Here is a 22331-nt window from a genome sequence, read left to right as displayed (position 1 = left end):
ATGGAAAGAAGACAGTCTCAAGAGACCGCATATTGTATGATTTCATATATTCGAAATGTCCAGAATAGGCAAAACCATGTAGGTAGAGAATAGATTAGTGATAGCTAAGGGCTGAAAGGAGGGGGGAATAGGGACTGTCTGCTATCGGGTATGGGATTTTTTTTGGGGGGGGTGAAGAAAATGTTCTGAAAATAGTGGTAATAGTTATATGAGCTTGTGAATATCCTGAAAACCCACTGAATTGTACACTTTAAAAGGGTGAGTATTATGATACATGAATTATATCTCAACTTATAAAAGGAAATATGATCAGAGATTGCTTATATTTGTAAAGATCTCATTGAAATGTATATCAATGTATTGAATATATATGTGTATAGTTGAAATATAAACACTTTGAATTTCAAAAATAGTTAAATATATTATTAAAAACCTTGTGGTATCTGTCCTTCAACTAAATGGTTTGTGTACTATGGAAAAATAGGTGGACACATTTTGTATTTAAAAACATCTCTCTCTCTGAAAACACACACACATACTCACATACACACAAAATACCATTTTTAGTAAATTGCAGCAATCATAAATATTTACCTCTAAATAATTTAGTGTATATTTTCAAAGACCAAGAATAGCCTCTAACATAACCACAGTACAATTAGCAAACCCAGGAAATTTAACATTGATATAATGTTAATATCTAAAATCCAGTCCATATTCAAAGTTTAACAATTGTCATAATACCTTTCTTTAAAAGAGGAATTTGTAGGCTGACCAGTTAGTTCAGTTGGTAGAGCACAGCCTTGTAACAACAAAGTCATGTGTCTGCATCCCAGTATGAGCCAGCTACCAAAAATAAATATACAAATAAAATAGGAACTTGTCTTTCCCAAGCCAGTATCATACATTGCATTTAGTTGTTGGGTCATTTTAGTTCCTTTTAATCTGAAAGAGTTCCTTAGCCTTTTTTGTTGTTGTTGTTTTGTTTTGTTTGTTTTTCGATTTTTTTTTAAATGACATTGATGTTTATAAAGAGTGCAGGACTATTGTATTTTGAGTTCCTCCATTTGGGTTTATCTGATAGTTTCCTCATGTCTCCTTATGGTGATTCAGATTATGCATTTTTTGCAGAATATTACTACTTGTATTAGTTTCCAAGGGTTACTGTAACAAATTACCAAAAACTTGATGATTTAAAATAACATAAATTTATTTTCTCACATTTCCGAAGGCCAGAAGTCAAGATATCAGCAGTCTACACTTTCCAAAGGCTCTAGGGGAGAATTATTTCTTCCTTCTTCCAGCTTCTAGTGGCACCAATGTTCATTATCTTGTGGCAGCATACCTCTAATCTTTGTCTCTTTTTTCATGTGGATTTCTTTTCTCTCCTGTGTTTCTCCTCTTTTGTGGGGGCATTTATTGGATTTAGGGCTCATCTGGTTGATCCAGGACCTCTTGTCTCAAGATCATTAACTTAATTACATCTGCAAAGACCCTGTTTCTAAATAAGGTTGCGGTCATTGGTACAGGGGTTAGGATTAGGACATGTCTTTTTAGATCCACAATTCAACCCACAAAATCACCTAGATGACATTGTGTCCTCCTCAAAGGATAAGATGAGAATGTTCCCAATATGGAAAGAGCTAGAAAATATTTTTCTTGTAAAAAAAAAATTATAAATTCTACTGATACTTTAATTCAAGTATTACAGTTTTTTTCTTGCCTTCTCACATTCCATGTTTGTATCTTTCTTCTCATCGAGCCTGGTGATAGCTGGTTATCCAGCACAGAATTTCAGTTCAACTTTAAGTTTACCTAAAGAACATACTACTCTAAATGTAAATTTAAATGTTAGTCTAAAGAGGTACAGCTCTTTAGATACAGGACGCAACCCCTTATAGAGAGTAGACTGCCAATTATCCACTGTTGGCCTAAAAGCAGCCACAAATTAAGAAAGTGTTCAAGCTCAACACTATTATTTATTTAATCAATACTGTAATATACATAAAATAGTTTTAAAATTGCTACACCTATATCATTACCAAAAACAAACTTGCCATTTAAGGTTCAAGATCTTTTCTTAGTTCTTTCTGTCTTTGAAATTATGTGACCAAATTCCAAAGCTACTTGGATTAATTCTCACTCGCTTCAACTCCCCCTCCCAGTGTGGTTATGTTACGTACTTAATATACTATTCAGTTAATTTGTTTCTGTTTCCATTCAATTTTAAGGTTTTTTTTCCTTCATTCTTGTTGGTTTAATTTTGTTTATTTATCGAATAGTAACACTTTAACATGATTCTAAAAGTGCAAACTATATAGAAAGGATACTTAGAAAGGTCACTCCCTGCCTTGTCCGTTCTGCCTTGTTTCTCCCACCTCCTATAGATAACCAGTATCATTAATTTCTGCTTTACCCTTCCTCTGTTTCCTTTTGTAAATATAAGCAGATACTTGTATATTTTATTTTGTTTTCTTTCATGTAGAAGGTGATATAGTATATATAAGAAGTCTCAACTGTAGATGATTTTGTCCCCCAGGGGACATAAGCAGTATCTGGAGACAATTTGTTTGGTCACCACTGGAGGGGGTGCTACTGACATCTAGTGGATAGAGACCAAGTATACTGTTAAACATCCTACCATACACAGGATAGCCTTGACAACGAAGGATTACCTGGTTTAATATGTCAATAGCACTGCTGTTGAGAAACCCTGGTATATGTCTATGTTTGCACTTTGCTTTTCAGCTTAACAATATGTTATGGAAATCACTTTATCAGCTCATACAGATTTTCCTCATTCTTTTTTGTAGCTGCATAGTGGATTTACTGTAGTTTATTCAATCAGTCTCCTCTGTATGGGCATTTAAGTTGTTTTTCAATATTTCGCTACTACAAATAATGCTGTAACCCTAAGCATTTTTTCTTTTTGGTATTTCTAGAAGTATATCTTCAGAGCAAATTCCTAGAAGTGGGTCCAAGAACAAATGATATGTTGGTTTGCCAAATCCCTTCCAACAGGGATATACCATTTTCACCACAGTTTGAGAGCCCCTATTTCTCCATAGGCCTGCCAGTCTATGAGTTGTCAAACTGTTGAATTTTTGCCAATCTGATAAGAAACTCAACATAGTTTTAATTTTAATTTTTCTTATTATGAATGGCATTTTTTTTTTAGTTTTGTTTATTCACGTTGCTGGATCAAACCCCCAAATTTTACAATATTTAACCCAATAATTTTAGCTGAAGTAGAGAAGCAATCTTTATCAAAAACAATGAAACAAAGTATATGAGAAATCTTCAAAAGTTCATGGAAAGATTTATACTATAATTCTATATTTCCACAATTTTTTCGAAGTACCCTGTTATATTTCTCTGCTGAAAGTGTCAAATAATTTCTTGTAGAAGATTTTCTTGTGTTATGTCTCAATATGTTTTTACATAAACTTAATAGGGTGTTTTTCTGCAGTTCCTATAAGTTAAATATAATCCTAGAAATGTAGTGTTTAAAGTCTGCTCTAATGTTTTCAGGCCACCTGGATGTCACAGTGAGTAAACTAAAATGATTTTGCAGTAATATTGTTCTGTGCTTGTTGTTTTCCAGGCCATATATGTCTCTTGGAAGTCTTCGGGATCAAGTCATTTATCCCGATTCAGTGGATGATATGCACGATAAAGGTTATACAGACCAAGATCTCAAAACTATTTTACACAATGTCCATCTCTTTCACATAGTTCAAAGAGAAGGAGGTAAATTCTATCATTCTTTTCTTTATGCATTTTACTCCATTTAAAAAAATAAATAGGTCTATATTTAGTCTGTGGCTTGATTTGAATATATGCTATTATTAGCACATAAGCATAAAGATGGAGTTTTATTGCTTTTCCATTATTAACATCCCCTTTTCTGCTTGTGTCATGATTAATGCAGCACCCTAGGCTTTTATTGAGTCTCCATGTCACTGCAGCTAGCATTTAAAAACAATTTTTTCCTTATGTATTTGAATGTACAAGTGTCCCTGAGGCCATTGTCAATCTAGATTTATGTAAAGTCTATGACAGAAATATTCGCCTGCCAAGCTCTGAGCTTATATTAAAGTTAGTAACTTAAGAAGCTGGTATCACAGAGTTTCTTTTTTGTTTTCAGACCTACAATCTTTCTAATACATTTTTTTCTCTCTCAGGTAGCACATAGAGAGTTAAAGTATAGAAACTTCTATATTGTGGTTTTTCAGCATAAGATCTTTTGGAAAGAGTAGGAATAACATTTATGGAAATAAGCTTTAAAAATATCATCTAATAGTCACACTTTCAAATAACTTGATAACATATAATTTGAAAGCCCAGAAAAGCTACTAAAATACTCACAAAATAAATATAAATATTTTTTTTAAAAAAAAGAAAGAAAAACTACTGAAATAACAAGGCAGAACTCCAGGTTTAATTTGGCAAGGATTTTATGTTCTATTTCACAGCCTGTTTACATTATTCAAAGAAGCAGGGTAATACAGTGATTGAGAATATGGGCTTTGAACTCAGAGAGTTCTGGAATCAAATCTTAGCACTGCTTTCTGTATTTTCAACTGTAAAATGGGGATAAATATCTACCTTATAAGGTTTTGGTTTTATTTAAAAGATTAAATAAGACCATACATAAGACATTTAGCACAGTGGAACAGGAATGCACAGGATTAGTAGCTAGTGGTAATATTAGTTTGTAATATGATTACTATATTTTGTCTTTGTGTGATGGTACTTACATTTTACATAGCAATTTCACATATATTATTTAATTTGATCTTTACAATAAGCAGATGAGGCAGACAAGAGAGATATTATTACATTCATTTTTATGGTGTGTGTAATTTCTACCATATAGGGAAAGCAGGTTGTTTTCTTGTTTCATGTGATCAGCTTTTCCAATTTCAGAACACTGTGGCTGAGTAAATGCTCCATGTTTATCATGGGCAAGTTATGTTGAGTAAGTTTAAAATCCAATGATCCAAATAGAAATTTATAATAAACATAGAATATTCTATTATTTTAGAAGTCATCAAGATGGCCTAGAACTGTTTTTACGAATGCTTCAACCATAGTAATTGTTACGGTGTTTATGCAAAATATATCATCTTATTTAATATTCATAATAATTCAATGCTGTAGATTTTGCATCGCCATTTTACAGAGTAAATTCAGAAGTTTAGTAAATTACCTAGTGTAAGTGGTGCAACAAAGATTCAAACACAGATCTGACTTGAAAGTCAATGATCTGTGCTAGAATATGCCACTGTGCTATGCTCCTTCTAACTTTTTAGACACCAATAAGAACTATTACATCCTTACACATAAAAAAAATTCCAAGAAAAACCTGTTTTGCTTGCTTGATCCTTAAGCATGAAACATTACATTTGCAAGTACATCACTTACTTTGGAAGAAGCCTACTCAAGTTCTATTTAGACTAGCTAATCCTTTGCTTAGTAAGAGATGGAATTAAGAACTACATTTTATTCTATCAAACAAGTTACAAAATAGGAAAGAGTAGAAGGGTAAACTAATGGATTTTGTAGGAAGCAGGAAAATCATTCTTTTCATAGCTGGCTTGGTCTGACTAAATCACATCAGAGGCAATATTATGACTCAGTGTTCTGATTACGTGTTCTGTGATCATGAAATATTATCTACAAAATCCTCCGGGTTTAGTAGAACAAAAAACATGATTTATTTCAATATGTAAATGTTAAAGTTTCCTTTGACCCAGATACTTTTCTCTTGTGCCTTTTTCTCAGTGGGCATGGAAAAAATAATTTTTAAGTCCAGAATATTTCTTCACTGTGTAGCAATCTGAATCAATTTCTAAATCATCACTTATATTTCATAAATGCCATAAAATTCAGTCATAGGGAAAGTTTTATTTCAATAGTTTTCCCTAGAAGCAAGAACTTTAAATCAAATGGCATTTTAAGATATTTTTTCCCCTAATATAAAATTATATGTATATGTTCTTAAACAGATAGACAATTTCTGGAAGTTTACTCAAGAAAATGAACAGTGGTTCCCTTTGGAGTGTGGAATCAAAGGTGTCATTGGCAAATAGGGAAAGCTTTCTTTTCACTCTAGATAGTTCTGTATTGACAATTTGTAATGTATTGATAATATTTAATATATTGTGTTACTTTTATTGTAATTTTTTGCATATTTAATTTTTGGAACAGGTAACTTTCATATAATTCAAAAGTTACAAAGTTTTTAAAAATGTACTGTGAAAAAATTCTGTTCCTGTTCCCTCCCATCCAGTTATCACCTATAGGTAACCACTGTTTTGGGTTTCTTTTTTACACTTTTAGACTTTTTTTTAATGTAATGTACTTTGTAATGATAATTTTAAGAGGAAGAAGATAAGAAACATAAGATGCATTTTATGTCTAACAGTTAACATAAATTATTCTGTCAAAGGCTCTGAACTTTTTAATGTCAAAAGGAAAGTCCATGTTTTCCTTCTGACCAGCAAACGTGTCAAATAATCATTTTAACAATTTGACTTTTTGGATAGCCAGTGCACACAGGCAATGAAGACTGCACTTCCAATTCCTTTCCCTTTGACCAAGTTTATTTAGAAGCCTTACTAATGGTGAAAATTCAGCTGAGGAGGAAAACAAAAACAGAGCAAAGAGCCTGGACTTTTTCCAAATGGGAGAGCTAAGTGCTAAACAATTAAGATTTGGAAATGTTGCCCTAAATATGTATTAAATTATGACAGTCATTTTCTTCCTTGAAAATCAGATTCTCCAGGAGAGGAACCATGGTTTTGTCATTGTGATCTTTTAAAAATTTAATTAAAAAATTAAGATAGGCTTATTATAAAAATTTCATATATTATAAAAATGTATAACTTAGAAAGTAAAAGTCTCATAATTCCACTCTTGGAGATGTGTATATGCCTGTGTGGTGTGTGTATGTATGTATGTGTTTATTTACAAAAGTGCAATCATGATATATACAATTCTGCAACTTGGATTTTCATATAAAAATATTCTGGACACATTTCTATATCATTATGTATAGATATAACCTATTTTAAAAAAACAGAGACTTGCTTTTTGAATGAATATCAAATAGAATATCAAATAGTTAAGATGCTGGAAGAGAGAGCATGCACAGATAAACTGTAAAAGCATCAGATAGACCTAAATATAAATCCTGATTCTGATATCTAACTGTGTAAACTTAGACATGTCAATTACCGCATGAGTTTCGGGTTATTCACTTCTAAAATACAAATAATAAAACCTATCTCATAAGACTGTGGAGTATATAATGAGAAAACTCACATACAGTGCCAGGCATGTGGAAGCTATTTTTTTTTTAAAGAAAATGTAATTTCATTAGAATTATTTTTTTACATTCTAGGATGTTGTTGCAGAGTATTTGGGAGGGAGGGGGAGAGAGGAAAGGGAAAGGAAATGTGATGGAAGAAGGAGGAAGGAGGAGGAGCGGGGTTAAGGCCTGTGGCACCCTCCTCATTCCCACAAGGGAGACCAGGGGACTTCCAGGAGTGGCTTGGTCCTTGCTGGGCTGGGTGCAGACATCAGGGGGGTGTGGCATAAGCCCTTGTCCCCCCACCACCCCAGCTTGGGAACCCAAGGTGCTTCCTGAGGCAGCTTGGTGGTCACCTCTGGGCTGGCTGCAGGTGTTGGGAGGCATGGCCAAGGCCCACCACTTTCCTGGCTCGGGAGAGTCCGGGACACTTCCTGCAAAGGCTGGTTGGTCGCTGTTGGGCTGGTTGCACATGTCGGGGGTCATGGCCAAGGCCCGAGGCCCCCCACCACCCTGGCTCAGGAGAGCCCATGATGTGGAACGTATTTATAGTAGTTCCTCTCTTTCCCTTTGCAGTCTTAGTAACTGACCTGTGCAAATTTGTTGATCTTTTCTTTGACCTTTCTCCAAAATAAGTATAAGCCTACCAACCCTTTGGAGATACTGAGAAACAAACAAAATTTTTAAAGAGTCAGTGTTTAGAATTCATATAAGATGATTTGTTAGTATAAATAATTATTACCATTAAAAGAATATCAAATCTAAAACAAAATGCTTATACATGAGGCTCTCTAGTTCACCCAAGCATACAAGTATGTTCTGTAAAATACCAGGTTCTTCATTTTAACAAATTGAACTTGCCAGGAATCACTTGTCCAAGGTAGAAATGGCAATAATTAAACAAATGATTTATAAAATATGTATCTTTTTTTTTTAAAGGATGGGATGCTGTTATGGACTGGAAAGATGTCCTATCAGGAGGGGAAAAGCAAAGAATGGGCATGGCTCGTATGTTTTATCATAAGTAAGTATGCTACATTCAGGTAACTACATTCCATTGTCATAACCAAAAAAACATTTGGACAGAACTCAGTGTCCTCATTTTTAGTTTAAAAAATATCTTTTTTTTTTTTTTTGTCTTTTTTCCGTGTCCGGCAACGGATCGCAACCCTCAGTGTTGCCCCCGTACCGGACCGGGGACCGGCAACGGGATCGCAACCCTCGGTGTTGCTCCCGCACCTCGCCCAGCCAGTGAGCGGGAACCGGTCTGTATGTGGGATCCGAACCCTCGGGCGGGAGCGCCGCTGCGCTTCCCAAGCGGCGCACTATCCAGTGCGCCACCGGGCCGGCCCCTAAAAAAATATCTTACTGAAAAACTGAGCTTACATTTTTTAAAGTTTCGTAAATTATTTTTTCTCATAGCATAATCTCCAAGTGGTTTGTTTTCTTTCTTTCTTTTATGTTGAGTAATGTTAAATGAAATAATATACAAGAAGACTAAATTAGATTTTTATGTATCCTAAAGTTAAAAATAGGATTTTTATTAATTATAAAATGTGAAGAATTCATAGCCACTACTATACTGGTGTAAATCTGGTAGATAGGTATTCGATAATACTTCTGAATTAAATTATTAAATTCAAACTAAATCAATTTGTTAACCATTCAGTAACCTATTAAATCATAGTGTTCTCCCCCTTGAAAACCAGAGGTATATCCAGTGGAAAAAGGAACCAGCCCACATAAGTCTTAATGGACTCAGAAAAATTGAGATGCAGGAAATATTTTCTTTTTTTAAAGCTTTTCTCTTTGCCACCAGCTTCATAGCTTTTTGAGTTTAAGGATACCGAGCACAAGACATGGGAAGGTAGTATTAAAGCCATTCTGATTTGTTCTATTATTTGCCCTATTCTTCTCTGAAAAAGACGTATCTCTCTCTTTTTTTTTTGACTTAGGTTTCTGGCAATGAGGATCTTGTGTTGTGCAGAGCAGGAGATTATCAGGAACTATGTTACTCATTTTTAGTATTCAAATCCTGGGCAAAAAATGACCAAGAGTTAAGCCCCTGAATGCATGAATGGGCCGTAAGTTGGGGCAGATGCAACACTCTATACTCTTGTATGAGTTGCAATGGAAGCAGTAACTCTTTTATGAAGAACTTTAAAAAGCCAATAAAGAGAGCAAAAAATATATAAAGTACACCTCATTGAACACTTAGCAACCAGTTGGCTCATAGTTAGCAACCAAATGGCTGTCAACTTTTTAAATAAATCTTTAACTATAGAAAAAATATAAAAAATTCATCAAAAAAGAGAAATTGTAAAATGAACCCCATATTTCCTATCATAATGATTCAACAAGTGCAACATTTTGTCACACTTGACTTATCTACTCCTTTTTTATTTCTGAAATATTTTAAAGCAAAACAAAGGGAAAGAAAATGGGAAGTGCAGTCTTCATTGTTATATGTGCACTGGGAATCTGAAAAGTCAAATTGTCAGAATGATTATTTGATTCTTTTGCTGGTCAGAAAATAGGAAATTTCCTTTGGCATTAAAAAGTTCAGAGCCCTTGACAGGATAATTTATGTTAAATGTTAAGCATATATGCATCTTTATATTTCTAATGTTTTATTTAGTTATATCGGTATTGAATTCCAGCTATTGCTTTATTGCTTGATATATTTAAGTACACACACACACACACACACACACATACCCATACCAGACCTTCCAAGGAAACAAAAGAGTGTGATATTTTACATCTATTTTGCATCTGCTAGACTAGGGGTTGCTATGACAACCGAGTGTAAGATATGCACTTTTTTCTAATTCTAAAATGCCACCTTTTCTCCGTTTAGCTCAAAGCACTCTGAAATATAACAAAATATAGTCAGTTACTAGAAAGACTTTTGCACAAAGAGAAAATTTTGCCCAAACCTTTCTCTTTTAAACTTCCTTTTCTTAAAAAAAATCCACAAAACAGTAATCGACTGAGACAAAAAAAATAATGCTTAATACTTAAACCAGAACAGTAACCAAAAGCCAACCAGCAAAACTACTTCCATTGATGTTGTCATGGGGAACACACAGTGATCTTTGAGTTCTTTGCACAGGGAGCAGTTTTAGAATCAAATGGAGTGTTAAAGTTGCCTTTGACTCCTCTGTTTATTAGCCTGACTAACCATTCTGAAATAGGTAACAGGATTCTATTAATAAGCAAATCTGTCTTAGAAAAGTAGCTTACAGTGCTAAATAATTATTTATGCTGAATGAGAAATTACTGATTTCAGTTTTTAAAAATTTTCTTGTCATTTATTTTTAAAGATCAGAATATCTTCATGAAGGGAATTGTCCTGGTAAATACTTGATACTGATTTTCAACCCTGAAATGAATAGTGAATGACAATGGAGGAGTTAACTTTGGTCTCATGAACCAAGCTAAGTCATGTTGCTCTGTACAAATATGTACCTAAAGTCCAGACTGTCTTGGAAGAAGGAAAGGACAAAGAAAGATAAGAGCAGGGGGGCGCAACGGAATAGAGAAGGGATAAACAGAGGGAAACAGTGGTAAGTGATAGGGTACCTTTGATAGAAGACACTCATTACCAAAGTAAAAACGACCTAGAAAAAAAAATCATTGAATGTAATCAAAAAAATATTTACTGATTTCTTCCCCCTAGAATTTGATTCTGGAGCATGGTTGCAATATGATGAGGTTAAATATCTACTCTAAGATTTTCAGATTAGGTACATTCACTCTTGCAGAGTCTTGTGGCAATGAAGTTCCATTAGTAATGCTTAGGTATTCACATTGCTGATAAAATAATCTTCTCATTAAATCTTTGCTAACAGGGCTGCGGCCTGTTTGATAATTAGCTGCTGTAGTGTATTCTTCATGTAATGAGTCAGACCCTTGTCACCAAGAATGAAGCTGTCTTCCACAAGAAAACACACTCAATGACCTTTCTCATCTTTCCTACGCCTCATATTTATGATTCAGTCATCTGCATAACAATAAAGCTTATTGTATTTTGAGCAGGTATTAGAAGATCTATTTAAATTTAAGAAGAATGTGATATCCTTGTCCAACGAGGGGGATAACTGCATTTTTCTTTATCACTTATCTTTAATAATGTCATTCTCTTGATCTTTTAAAAGTGTCATCATTGCAACTCATATTGTGCAAAGAACGATTTATAATTCAAATAGAAAAATCATTAATTTATTTCTGTTTATTTTTTTAAAGACCAAGATATGCATTGCTGGATGAATGTACCAGTGCTGTCAGCATTGATGTTGAAGGAAAGATATTTCAGGCCGCGAAAGGGGCTGGAATATCTCTACTGTCAATAACACACAGGCCTTCTCTTTGGTAAGTGTTTTTGATGCTAACTAATTTGTGATAGGTGGGTTTTTCTATGTATGTTAAAGAATAACTTTGCCAAACTTTTTACTATAGGGTATAGGGCATATCACTTATTTTCTGTCTGTATTTCTCCTAAGTTTCACACTAGTTGTTTAGATACACCTAACCTAATATCATAACTTAACTGTGTTTTTTTTTAATTGAGGCATTAATTGATGACATATATTTCTGGGGTATAGAGTTGCATATCAATACCTGTGTGCAGTGTGTGATGATCAAATCAGGATAATTAGCATGTTCATCCTCACAAAATGTAATCATTTCTTTGTGTTGACATTCGATCTCCTCTATTCTTAATTTTAATGTGTGATTTAGAAATTATCATCACTTCCCAGTAATTCTGCAAAGATGTAGAAAAATCCAGTGATTTATATGACTGAAAATATTTATCATAATCCTATAGTAAGTACTGGGAAAGAATATATTTATATATTTTATATTACTCTTTTAATCCTTTCTTAAAGTCCAGGAAAATAAAATCCAGAGAAAAAAATATACCACAACTTGATATTCCCTCATATATTTAAGTAGGAGAAAACACAGGGAAAAAAACCTTATTTTTGTTTTGTTTTAAGTAAAAATGAGCTAAAATTTTTATTAAGTAATATCTCATAAAACCTAAAGGGATTTTCTCTTTTAAAAAAATTATGATACTATTTTTATGATTCCCTTACTTTTCCATTGATTTATCATAATAGTAGTTACTAATGAATATTTAGCACCTATTCAGTTCCAGGCTCATTTTATGTAAGCCTCACAACAACCCTATGGAGTATAGGTAGTAGAACTTTCCCATTTTACAGGTGAAAAAACTGAGAACTAGAAAAGTGAGAAAAATAACTTCCATGATCACACACACTGTTCTACAGTACACTGCTCTACTTATTATAAGGAACTCAAAATGTGTCTCATACATAAACAAGAAAAACACTTTTTATTCTTACTACATTCTACTTTCTCTACTTTTGCAGTATTTCATCAATAAAAATATTTTCTTTTCACATATTAGTAACTATAGTTGACTCTATATGCTTGGCCTCATATTTCCCAAAGTACTACACAGGACTTCTGTCTATCTAGCTGCAGCATTCTGTTGGCAGGTGGCCGATCACATTCCATGCCAAGGCTGTCATCACATATGCGGCTGCAAACCTAGACTAGTAGCAAGCTTTATTTGAGTTAATCCTTGAAGCTTTCTAGACCTTCCACCTTATTATATTAAAATTGTGAGCAATTGAGTATGTAGTTCACATCAGGCTTTTATTGTTCAAAGTTCTTTGACTCTGAATTCCATTTCTATAGAGAAAATAATAATCTATTCTTACACTCAATTTAAACATTCAGATTTTTCAGAATATTTTCCCCTCTTGGAGAGTGGACCTGAAAATAGAGCATTTCACAAAGTAATCCTACTTATGGAAATCTGTGGTTTGTCTCTGTCATTAAGAATTAAGTGGCATCTGGAGTGATAGGACCCTGATTCACTAGTGTCTACAGAAGCAGTCTGGATCTAGTCCAGCATGAGAGAGAGTCATGTCAATGGGTGGGATTCCTCTGACTTTTCCTTGGAGAAGACCAACAGGACCTGCATTTTTAAGACAATTATGACATTTGCCTGTAAATCGTCTGAATCAGGGATTACACAGAGCCAGGCCAGAACTCTTGAGCCCTTTTTGGCATGGACCTGTTATTTCCATTCGTGCTTCCAAACTGATCACGTGTTGAGATAACGTGAAGTTCTCTCTTAGTCCTGGTGTTTTTCTGACCACTAGCAATGGATTTATTACACTCTCCTGTCATTCAGTTTCTTATTCAAGTAGCCCAAAGAGGCATTGGAAGCATATCTAGCCATTGTTTTCTCAATTAAAGGAATAACTAGTTTTTAAAGCAAGTAACAAAATCTGTAATGTATGTCTTTTAACAAGAATAGTGTATTTTAAAATGCAGTTATCCACAGTACATTTCTCCATAAAACTAAACATCATGTATCATGTTAGTGCTGCTTTGTGAACTAGTTTAGTCATTTTAGGTTGTAGAAATTTGTCATTTCTAGTTATCTTTTCCTCAGGGAAAGTGAAATTTTTCTTATCCCTGAAAAGATTCCAGAAGTAGGAAAATATGTATTATATTTCCCCCATAACAACAAATGAGTAATCGTTGACTGTAAAGATTGAAACAGATACCAGTATCTAAAGAAGTAAAAAATTAATAAAATATTATTAAATTATTTGATTCCTGGATATAATTATAGCTGTATAATTACCACTTTCTTATGCTTTATCCTACTTGTGAAGAAAGTCTACAGATTTTCTTCAATGAGTCTGTTAAAGTTTGTTTTAAATTCTTCTGAGTAAGATAAACCCTGAAATATTATATTGGGTCATAAAATAAGGGTTCTTCAAAAAGTTTGTGAAAAAATTGAATTAAAAGGTAATATGAATCTTTTCATGAACTTTTAAAAGTATCCTCATATAGAACATGTCTTTGAATCTCAGGGCATGAAACACCTACATAATTTGTTCCTTCCATGTAGAAATCAAATAGTGTTGTACAACCAGAGTGATGAGCTAAATCTTCATTATACATTGAAGATGAAACTTTCTCAAGATATTAATGCCATATTTTAAAATTGTTCCAGGTTGTAAATCTAAGACTAGGAAAGCCCGAGAAAAGTTCAGAATGAAATAAACAAAATAAACTTTTTGCCATTATTTCTTTTTCTCATTGTATGGCCATCCTTCTTCTGTTTCTCCTTTACTTTTGTTTAAACTCTCTCTTTTTTTTTTTTTCCTTTTTTTGTGACCAGCAACGGGATCGCAACCCTCGGTGTTGCGCCTGCACCTCGCTCAGCCAGTGAGCGGCCGGTCTGTATGTGGGATCCGAACCCTCGGCGGGAGCGCTGCCGCGCTCCCAAGCGGCGCACTGTAGCAGTGCGCCACCGGGCCGGCCCCTTAAACTCTCATATTTTAATAATAGTTTTTCCACATTTTCCCACTTTGACATAGCAATAAATGTTTTCAATTTAATTTTGGTAAGGTCCGAACTGTTGGGAGATCAATTTTTGAAAGGCTCAAGAACCTAAAAGTGTATGGAAGAGATCATTAATCTCTGTTATATGTTACCAAATACATGAATTTAAACCTTCATCTTAACAGTGATTTTGCTTAGTTTCCCATTTTACATCATGTTAAAAACATCTCAGCAAAAGGGGGTGGAACCCAAATGTCCTTCAATTGATGAATAGATAAACAAAATGTGCAATACCATACAATAAAACATTATTCAGCCATAAAAACAGATGAAGTACTGATACATGCTACAATTGGGTGAACCTTGAAATCACTTTGATAAGTGAAAGAAGCCAGTCACAAAAGACTACAATATTGTATGATTTTATATATATGAAATATCCAAAATAGAAAAATCTATAGAGACAGAGAGGATATCACTGGTTGGGAGGGACTGGACGGAAGGAGAAATGGAAAGGGACTGCTGAAATGTTGTGGAATTAGATAGTGGTGATAGTTGCACGAGCTTGTGAATAAACTAAAAATCCTTTTTTTTTTTTTTTTTTAAAGATGACCGGTAAGGGGATCTTAACCCTTGACTTGGTGTTGTCAGCACCACGCTCAACCAGTGAGCTAACTGGCCATCCCTATATGGGACCCGAACCCGTGGCCTTGGTGTTATCAGCACCACACTCTCCCGAGTGAGCCACGGGCCGGCCCAAACTAAAAATCCTTAAATTTTACACTTTAAAGAATGAATTGATGGCATGGGAATTATATCTTGATTTTTAAAAAGAGAGATGGAAGTTCCTTGATAAAGGCCCACTGATTATAGTAAATAATGATAGATGGGAGCTTAAAAGGAAGCAACAAGTGAGAAACAGTATAAGGGAAAGACAGTAAAAGGAGACATAAGAATAGGGGCCAGTTCAGCAAAGTGACAAAATGCAAGTGACTGAGCCACACAGGACCAGCTCTGCCACATATTCCCCACAAATGCCAGAGACTGAGACCTCAGCCTCCCTTTAGGAAAAGATAAGATAGATTGTCTCCTATCTCACCAATAAAATAATCTGTACTGCTATGAAGTTCCTAATTATGAAGCTGAGCCATGAGAAAGGAAATTTAAATTATGAAGATGTAGAAACATCTTTAAAATATTTCTATCAAAGAGTTTGTTTTTAAAATTCATTACTGAGAAGTTTTTACTTACAGAGAAGAACTCATTCCCAAAGGATGATGTATTAATAAGTTGCTACTGTATTTCTTTAATTTTCTTAGTTTTTCTCTGTACAACCTTTAAAATTTTTGCTTTCTTTTCTTTAGCTTCCTCTCCTTACTTTCATTCTAAGTGTGCTTTTTTATTTATTCAGAAGCCATACCGGGTTATGAAGATAAATACATGTGACAGCATGTCTTACTTTGTAATTTATATACATTCAGAATATAAAATAAACTTAATATAATGAATAAGAATTTCCTAGAGATTAGATTAATGACTTTTGGATTTTTTTTAAAAAATCACAATATTTAACTTCTTGAGGTATCCTTGAAAATCAAACGTAGAATAGGCACCTTTACTTAAAATTTGCCTTTGAATATCCATTAGAATGATAAACCTATAACTAAAATGGCTTTTCACAATTATGGCTAATAATATTATTTCATTTTAATTATGCAGGAAATACCACACTCATTTATTACAGTTTGATGGTGAAGGAGGTTGGCGCTTTGAACAATTGGATACTGCTATCCGTTTAACATTGAGTGAAGAAAAACAAAAGCTAGAATCTCAGCTAGCTGGAATTCCCAAAATGCAGCAGAGACTCGATGAACTATGTAAAATTTTGGGAGAAGACTCAGTGCTGAAAACAATCAAAAATGAAGATGAGATATCCTAATTTGTTTTGACATGTTTTTAAAAATTATTTTTTAGGTAAAGGCTCAGAGGCACTCTGTTACAGTGCATGCAAGTGTGTTAAGCTAAGCACAGAGACAAAAAAAAAGGCAGTAAGAAATGTTTTATAAAATTTTAGCATCAGGGAAGTATATGATCTGATTTTTTCATAAGAAAATAAACAAATGCATTATGTAACATTAATCATTATGGCTTATTCTAATTCTTAGTGAAAGCCTAATTCACCTGTAAAACAGGATTTTCTAGGTGAATTCAGGATGAATACCAGATTTGCTATGTATGTGTATGTCTGAAGTTCTTAACAAACATGAGAGATGTCCCAGAAATGAAACAAGAGCAGCATTTGGGTTGATACCAGGTGCATAAATTAGAACTTCGAGTAACATTTCAGTCCATTTATGGTTGATATTAAGTTTAATAGCTAGAATTCCTGTTTGTCATTACTAGTGGCCAACTAAACTTGTATACAAAATAGCTGACAGTGTGATAAATAATTTCAATATAAAAAAATTCTTTTAATGGCAGTAGTTGAAAGAAAGCATAGCCATACATGAATGAAATGTCATATGTTTAAATTTTAGACTTTGAGTATCTTAATACAGGAACATAACAGATTAATTTTAATGAGATGCTTACATTTTTGTTAATAAACCCTTTTATTTTGAAGAGGATTGCCAATACAAAAAAGAAGTATCCAAACAATGTTTGTTGCAGCCTGTGCTTTACTTGACATCATTATCTATTGCAACTTCTGTCTGGAAATACACAGTTTGTTTTTGTGCCCAAAGGAGGAGTCCACATTTAAAAAATTACAGTAGTATAATAGAATATAGGGATTCTGAAAATCATAGTAATAATAACATACAGTGGAATGGTACTTTATAATTTACAATCTCCATTTACATAATTTCATTTTAATCCTTGTGATAATATTTTGAGACAGACATTATGTTTGCTTTTGAGAAAATTGACACTAGATATGCCCTAATCATGAAATTTATTTAGAGACCAATCTAGGGATCACATGAAGTTCTCCCGACTCCCTTATTCAGGTATATTTCTACTATTATCCTTTAAACCTAACTGGACTATAATATCAATAAAAGTTAGAGGAGATGTTGAAAAGAAAATAAATTTGGTAATGTTAATGTTATTGTTATTTAATCATTGTTTACAAGAAATGAAAACTAAATACAAAGTAGAAAGATTATTGGTTTGTGGTTTAAAATGAGCCAAGGCATTTAGCAAATCTTTCAGCTACTATGCACTCTTAGTCAATGTTAATATACCTCTAAAGCCTAAGCAACCAGAAGGGCAATTAATTATGTTTTAGGTAAATTTAATATTTATTGGACATATGAGAAATAATCTGCATGGCCTGGTCATATGAAATAGATCTTATCTATTTGTGTACCCTGGAGTTGGAAGTACAAAAGCCAGGACTGACACTTTAATCTATTGCTGCTGATGCCACCATTTTGATAGGCCAGAAAAAAATGGAATGATCAGTTGTTATTGGCTTAGGATTTTATTTGTGTATTTAGACACAGCTATTATATATGCTAAGTCAGTGATTCTTACTTTTTCAGGTGGTAGAGTACCTAGAAGTCATTCATAATGATTGTTGCAGAACATCATAGCATTTCCACATTTTCAATTCTGTCATGATAACTAGGACATTTTAAATTATCAATAAATGTAATTATCTTATATGAAGGAATGCAATATGAAATCATAATCAATATGTCTATTCAAGTTTTTCTGTTAGTATCATTAGCTACTCATTTATGTATTTGCCAGTTACTGCTACTTTCTGTTAGAAAAGTGAGGCAAAAATTACTATGGAACCAAAACTTAAACTTGATATTTAAAAAATCCTTTAATCTCGGGGCCGGCCCTGTGGCGCACTGCTACAGTGCACCGCCGAGGGTTCGGATCCCACATACAGACCGGTTCCCACTCACTGGCTGAGCGAGGTGCGGGCGTGACACTGAGGGTTGCAATCCGTTGACGGACACGAAAAAAAACAAAAAGGAAAAAAAATCCTTTAATCTCGGGGCCGGCCCTGTGGCGCACTGCTACAGTGCACCGCCGAGGGTTCGGATCCCACATACAGACCGGTTCCCACTCACTGGCTGAGCGAGGTGCGGGCGTGACACTGAGGGTTGCAATCCGTTGACGGACACGAAAAAAAACAAAAAGGAAAAAAAAATCCTTTAATCTTAACTTCTATATTAGCAGTTATCCAGTTTATATGTTGTAAGAAGGAAATTCTGAGACATGTATCTTTTAAAGGTTCAGGAAGAAAGTGAAAAGGCCTCATTTGAAATATGTGCATAATTTTCATAATTTAAAAATCAAAACATTTAGGACCTAATATCTTGTGTTTTAAAACTTCGAAAAGAATCCCAAAACAAATGTTAGATTTGTAGTTAGTCCTTATTTAATATATCCTTCCAATGAGTTGAAGTAAAAAAGACTTATTTATAATGTACAGGATTCAAATATGTCTAAAATTTCTGTGTTAAAAACTCTACACACTGCAGTATAAATGTTAAAGTTCTAAGATGAATATGTTTTCCATGAACTTTTTTGTGCCTATTTATTTTCTGAATTTTTTTCTGCGATCAATATCCTCTAACTTGGAGGGGAAAAAAATCCATGATTTGAATGAATATTTATGTACCATTCAGCTGTTTCCAAAATGGTCCTGTAGGTATACCATATATTATTGTTCTTGTAGTTATATTTTATGAAAAACATGAAAAAGATTGAGAAAATAAATAGCCATCTTTTTTTTTTTTTCCCTTTTTGTCTTTTTTCATGTCCGGCAACGGATCGCAACCCTCAGTGTCGCGCCCATACCGGACCGGGACCGGCGACGGGATCGCAACCCTCGGTGTTGCTCCCACACCTTGCTCAGCCAGTGAGCGGGAACCGGTCTGTATGTGGGATCCGAACCCTCGGCGGGAGCGCCACCGCGCTCCCAAGCGGCGCACTGTAGCAGTGCGCCACCGGGCCGGCCCTAGCCATCTTTGAATATAGCAAGGAATAGATGAAAAAGAAAAAAGAACGGATATTTCAATTTTCAAACTACTTTTACCACGGCTTCCTTTTTTGTTATTTTTTTGTTAAACCTATATGTTTATGGAGCTTGATTTTAAAATGTGCATTTTGGAGATTAAGTCAAATCAACTGCATTCTATGAAAATGTTGCATTATATTTCTACAGTATGTAGTATTATGCCAAGCATGAGTCTAGAATAGTGTGCATTCTTGTAAACAGGAAATCTGTAAAAATCCCTCTAAAATAATCTCAAGGAGAATAATATATCTTGAAACTCAACCCAAGTTTACATTTGTTTACAGTGGGAATGGTTTTCCCTTGTTAGTGATTTGGTTTTTGTCTCAATTTTTGGTCTGTTAGTAAAGGTATAAATGAATGTGTTAGTTTTTATTAGAGACATTGGTTCCAAGTATAATTTCATATTTTGGCAATTGGCTTAGCCTATTACAATGTTTGTAATAGTTGTTTGATTCCACAACTCTAGAAAAATCTATTACACATTGGAACCCAAATCCAAAGAACATTACATACTTCTGAGATGTGCATAAAAATAGTAAAGGTCATTAAATTATTAATTTAAAGAGATGCCTTCGATATAATTACTTTATGAACAAAAATTATCCTCATTTACAAGTGTAAGGTACTTTACATATATGACCCAGGTTATTTACAGTTTCGCCGATATACATTTTAGGTATGTTGAATGTGTTTTGGAGTTATACTTCTAATGTTTGCCACATGAGAGCTTTTAGGTGGATGTACAAAATATTTTTATTAAAAACAAATCTCTTCTTCATTGTTGGTGCATTTCCTGATTACCAAGTAAAGGGCTGCTTTACAGCTTTTTATTGTGAATTTTCTAAACCAATTGTCTACTTAGTGAGCTGGACTTGTGTTAATGGAAGTGAATGAGAAAAATGTCCTTAATAGTAAAAATCACTATGTAGCTGAAAGAATGTGGCTGTGTGCAAATACATTATCATATACTGTAGACCCTATCCAGCACACAGTTACTTGAGCTGAACATTCTTTGTGAATTCCTTAGTCATCATGAAAAACCTTGATTACTGAAAGGAATTAAAAATTATTCTAGCAGTTAAAAATGCCCTATGTACTTTAAATGACTATATTGGGTATCTACATCAGTCACAAATTGTATGATACAAAACCTTGTGTAGTACTATGCACAATAGTCATAGTTGCTTAAATATTAAATATTAATAGTTGCTTAAATATTAATTTTCTTTATTAATTCAACACTCTTATTAAGTACCAACCTAAGCCAGGCACTGTGCTAGGTTCTGGGAATAAATAAAATATGGTTCCTATCACAAAAAGCTTATGGTCCATTGAAAATTAAGAAAATGAGTACCCTCAGTTAGAAAAAAAATCAATAGCTACATTTATTATTTACCAGGTAGGTACAAAGCATTGCATATACATTGACTCATTAAATCTTCACAAAACTCTAATTTAATAAAAGAGGAAAGTGATGACAGAAAGGGTAATTCATCCAACCTCACATGGCACCCAAAGCTATACCACCGAAATCTGAACCTAGCAATATTTGATTACAAAGCCTGTACGACCCACATAACCTTCTTTGAATTAGTGTAGGCCATTATTCATTATACCTGTTTTTAACTGACGTTTTAAATATATATTTTAACTGACTCAAGGTTTTTAGTTAACCAAACAGATGAATTTTTTCATCTAAAAGGGTATTTATGTAACACAAATTGTATTTGTCATTGTTTATTATACATTATGAATGTGGTCTTGTGAGAGGAGGAAAACATAAGGCAAATGTTCAAATGTTTTAAGGAAGAATGTCCAAACCAATTATCATTCATTCAGTACTTACCGGCACATTCGAGGTGCCAGTTACTATGCTGAACAAGACAGACCTGGTCTCCACACTCATGAAGCATTTCAGTATATCAATATTAAGCAATTATATAGCTGTTAGATGTTGTGGTTCCATGTAAATGACATTTGTAGTATTTTCTCAAGTCTTGTGTTTTCTGCCTAAGGAACTCTGTTGTAACCTTTAAGTAACAGACATAGTCTGGCAGCAGGATTCTCTTGATTATACACTTCTAGGCTTGATAATTCTCAGGCCCTCCAACTTGGTCTAAATTACAGGGTTGAATTAAACCAGTCTGTAGGGACGATATCATCCTTCACCAGTAGGTGCTCCCATGCCTTTAATACATTGTCTTGAAACCTGAGAAAAGTCATCTTCTCAAGTTCACATCATGTAAAATGAGCCAGTTTTGTATATTCAAAAGTATGTCTCTCAGAGATGACCAGTTACTCAGCTGGTTGGAACATGATGCTGATAACACCAAGGTCCAGGGCTTGATCCCTGTACCAGCCAGCTGCCACAAAAAAAAAAAAAAAAAAAAAAAAAAAAAAAAAAAAAAAAATCAAAAAAAAAAAATCTGTTTCTCTTGGCAACACAAAACAGAGATAACCATAGCAGGAAAGTTCTAAAAAGTAAAAGAAAAATCAATAATTATAAAAGTTAATAAACAAGATTTCCAAAGTTAAACACATTTAAAGTGACATAGTCTGTCTCTGTAGTTGTGACCT

The 22331-nt window shown here is 33.9% G+C and overlaps 1 protein-coding gene across 2 annotated transcripts in view; it reads left to right on the top strand.

Annotated features, from left to right (window-relative positions):
• Positions 1 to 17817, top strand: part of ABCD2 (ATP-binding cassette, sub-family D (ALD), member 2) — a 51089-nt gene extending 33272 nt beyond the window's left edge. The window contains exons 7-10 of one of the 2 annotated variants that reach the window (XM_008570173.1): positions 3605 to 3750; positions 8255 to 8339; positions 11564 to 11689; positions 16433 to 17817. In XM_008570173.1, coding sequence (XP_008568395.1) covers positions 3605 to 3750; positions 8255 to 8339; positions 11564 to 11689; positions 16433 to 16652 — 577 coding nt within the window. In that variant the 3' untranslated portion in view covers positions 16653 to 17817. The remainder of the gene's footprint in view (positions 1 to 3604; positions 3751 to 8254; positions 8340 to 11563; positions 11690 to 16432) is intronic. The other variant, XM_008570172.1, reaches the window with a different exon arrangement.
• Positions 17818 to 22331: the final 4514 nt, after the last annotated feature.

The sequence above is a fragment of the Galeopterus variegatus genome, unplaced genomic scaffold (genome assembly GCF_000696425.1).
Source record: "Galeopterus variegatus unplaced genomic scaffold, G_variegatus-3.0.2 Scaffold577, whole genome shotgun sequence".
Classification (NCBI taxonomy): Eukaryota; Metazoa; Chordata; class Mammalia; order Dermoptera; family Cynocephalidae; genus Galeopterus; species Galeopterus variegatus.
Note: the sequence above shows the minus strand (reverse complement) of the source record. Positions and strands in the feature narration are given on the sequence as shown.